Source organism: Asparagus officinalis, chromosome 10, assembly GCF_001876935.1.
Source record: "Asparagus officinalis chromosome 10, Aspof.V1, whole genome shotgun sequence".
Lineage (NCBI taxonomy): Eukaryota > Viridiplantae > Streptophyta > Magnoliopsida > Asparagales > Asparagaceae > Asparagus > Asparagus officinalis.
The window spans coordinates 41938048-41941401 of record NC_033803.1 but is presented as its reverse complement, the minus strand read 5'-3'; the positions used below and the strand labels follow the sequence as shown (position 1 = coordinate 41941401).

General features: G+C 36.2%; 1 protein-coding gene across 1 annotated transcript; it reads left to right on the top strand.

Annotated features, from left to right (window-relative positions):
- On the top strand, positions 507–3017 carry LOC109826673. The gene is made up of 8 exons (XM_020393694.1): positions 507–553; positions 674–1062; positions 1163–1414; positions 1477–1533; positions 1616–1866; positions 2187–2392; positions 2447–2565; positions 2668–3017. The coding sequence occupies exons 1-8, from the start codon at positions 507–509 to the stop codon at positions 3015–3017; spliced, it is 1671 nt and encodes a 556-aa protein (XP_020249283.1).

Below are 3354 nucleotides of genomic sequence, written 5' to 3'. Positions count from 1 at the left end.
ATTTTTTTATGAAGTCTATCAATGATTAGGAATAAACTTCATATTTTCTTTTGCATCGTTTTAACATACTTTAAATCAATCATTTTGCTATATTGGTTTTAAATATTCACCTTCCTTGTATAACACTATTTTAATATTTTTTACTTTGCAATGCTATACTTTCTGAAATAAAGCTTAGTTTCATATCGGTCAAAAATAATATGAAAATTTAAATTATTTTTAAATTATATTTGTTTTTTGTCAATTCAAATATCAACATGAAAATTTAAATTGGGTGTATCCCATTTAAACAAACATAAAAAAATAATCGAGATGTAAGAGTTTAAAGAAAAAATGAGCACAAACTGCCAAAAATACTTAATCATGATATTAAATCACGTGCATTGCACGTGTGTAAAAACTAGTTAACTTAAGGATATAAGTTCCACGATAAGTAGAAATTTTTTGGGCATGTGCAGTCAGTTATGCTTCCATGAGTTTTAGGTACTTTATTCTATTTATCGATCATGTTACTAGATGTACATGGATTTATGTCTTCTGTAACAGATCAGAGGTTCCTCACATAATTCAAAGTTTTGTCAAATGATTGAAACACAATTTTCTCACAAAATTAAAATTTTCCGTTCTGACTTAGGGGGGAATATACTAAGACTGAACTGCTACACTTTTATAGCAAAAATGGGACTGTTCGTCAGCAATCATGTCCTGAGACACCCGAACAAAATGGTATTTCAGAGAGAAAGGTTAGACATGTTGTGGAATGTGCTCGAACACTTCCTCTTGAGTCTTCAATGCCTAAAACCTTTTGGGTAGAAGCTGTGAAAACAGCAGTCTATCTTATTAATAGACAATCTACTCCAGTTTTGAAAAACAAATCTCCATTCTTCTCTCTTTATAATAAAGAACCAAACTATTTTGACACGAGGGTTTTCGGAGGCATTTGCTTTGTCTATCATTCACCAAAGGAAAGAGATAAATTGTCTTCTAAAGCAGCTAAATGGGTTTTTATTGGTTATGCTGATCACCAAAAGGGATATCTCTGTTCTGACCCTTTAAATCACCGTGTTCAAGTCTCACGTCATGTAGTTCTTTTAGCACAATTTTTATTATAAAACTGTCACTTCCTCATCTGCAACAAATTTTTCTATACTTCCTCTTGCAGCCGACATTGATGATTCGGAGTCAAAACAAATTTTAGCAACAAATGGACCCTTGTCTACTTCCTCTTCCGACTTATCCCCCGCTTCTTTAGATCAAAATACTACCTATCAGGCTATCACATGTACTCCCAACATTGCTCTTCCTAAAACTACTATTTCTACTGCTCCTGAAACTTTTGATACAACTTCTGTTTGTTGTTCCCCTAGACATACTATGGTTCCTAACAGATATGGTTATTCACATGAGCGATATGGTAAGTCGTATGCCTTACCACTTTGGATTCAGTTTCTATACCTACTCACTATTATCAAGCAGGTAGTCAAGAGTGTTGGAGACAAGCTATGAATGAGGAGCATGCAATCGAGGAGAATGGTACTTGGAATCTAGGTGCCTCTACCTGTTGGTGCATCTACCACTGGGAGCGAATGGGTTTTCACTGTTAAACTGAAGGCAGATAGTAGCCTAGAACGTCATAAAGCTCAATTGGTTGCTCAAAGGTTCAAGCAGGAACATGGGCGAGACCACGAGAAGACTTTTGCTCCAGTTGCTAAGATGACGACCATTCGTACACTTTCGGCAGTTGCCTCTGCTAAAAAGTGGAATCTTCATCAAATGGATGTTCAAAACGCAATTCTTCATGGAGATCTCAAGGAAACAATTTATATGAAGCCTCCCCCTGGATATTCAATTTTGCAGCCTAATCTTGTATGTCATCTCCGCAAATCTCGTTATGGGTTGAAACAAGCTCCACGAGCATGGTTTGAAAATTCCGTTCAACCACTGTTAAGCTTGGATTCAGTCAGAACACTACTGATCATTCTATGTTTTTTAGAAGAACTCCGTGAGGCATCACCATACTACTATTGTACGTTGATGACATGATAATTACGGGTAATGATGAGCCAAGCATTGATCAGCTTAAAAATTTTCTTAGTGCATCTTTCCATATGAAAGATTTAGGTCTTCTGACCTATTTTTTGGGACTAGAAGTTTCTTATACATCTCAAGGTATTTTTCTTCGACAGCAAAAATATAGAAGTGATCTTGTTCGCTTAGCCAATCTCACAAACAACAAGATAGCTCACACTTCCATGGTAGTTAATACTAAATATGCCAAGGAGGATGGTGCACCACTCTTTGATCTGACATTATATCGGAACCTAGTTGGAAGCCTTATCTATCTAACTATTACTCGCCCTGATATAGCATATGTTGTACAGGTACTAAGTCGGTTTGTATCTGATCCTTGACAACTTCATTACACTGCATTGCTTGGGGTTATCAGATATCTTCGAGGCACACCTGATTATGACCTTCTCTTTCCTACCACCTCAACTCTTCAATTAGTAAAATATTCTGATGCTGATTGGGCCGGGTACCCCAATACTGGACATTCCACCACAGGTTAGTGTATTTTCTTAGGGAATTCAATTATCTCGTGGAAGTGTAAGAAGCAAGAACGTGTCTCAAAATCTTCAACTGAAGCTGAATATCTATCCATGTCAGTTGCTAGCTTTGAGATCGTATGGCTTCGTCGGCTACTATCCGAAATTGGTGTTTCTTGCAATACGCCAACTCGATTATATGTCGGTAATTCTAGTGCTGTCCAAATTGCCAAGAATCTAGTTTTTCATGAGCATACTAAACATATAGAGGTTGATTGCCATTACATTCTTGATCTTATTGGAGACTACAACATCAGTTTAGCACATGTTCCCTCCCATGGTCAACTTGCTAATCTGTTCACTAAGGCTATGACCAAAAAGCATCATTATTACTTACTGTCCAAATTGATGCTTGGTTGCAATATGCATCAACCTCAGTGGGAGGTGATGACTGAGAAAATCAAGGATTGATTTTCTCAGATTAATGAGATTTGATGAGCATAATTCTGGAAGCTAAATAAAGGGATATAATGTGCATAGTATTTGGAGATTGATGAAAATAAACTTAAGGGATGTGTCGTATCAGTTTTAGTAAGGATTAATCTGTATTAGTAGGGGCTGATTTGTAGGAGATGTATACCATGTATAGTGATTAGAATGTGTATAAGGAGATACATCACGAGTAATACAGATTAAGAAATTAATCAGAAACTAAGTTGTTTCCATTTCTCCTTCTTATCATTTTCCTTACAATTATTGTAAACCATCAATTATTTTCTTGGCTGGTACTAAGCCAAGATTCCTTGCA

What these genes read in the sequence shown, in the direction of transcription:
- LOC109826673 (XM_020393694.1), top strand. Translation starts at nt 507, where the DNA reads ATGTTACTAGATGTACATGGATTTATGTCTTCTGTAACAGATCAGAG. An exon ending in TCTTCTGTAACAGATCAGAG is followed by an intron (nt 554 to 673) that starts GTTCCTCACATA and finishes ACACTTTTATAG; the next exon opens with CAAAAATGGGACTGTTCGTC. An exon ending in TTATTCACATGAGCGATATG is followed by an intron (nt 1,415 to 1,476) that starts GTAAGTCGTATG and finishes ATTATCAAGCAG; the next exon opens with GTAGTCAAGAGTGTTGGAGA.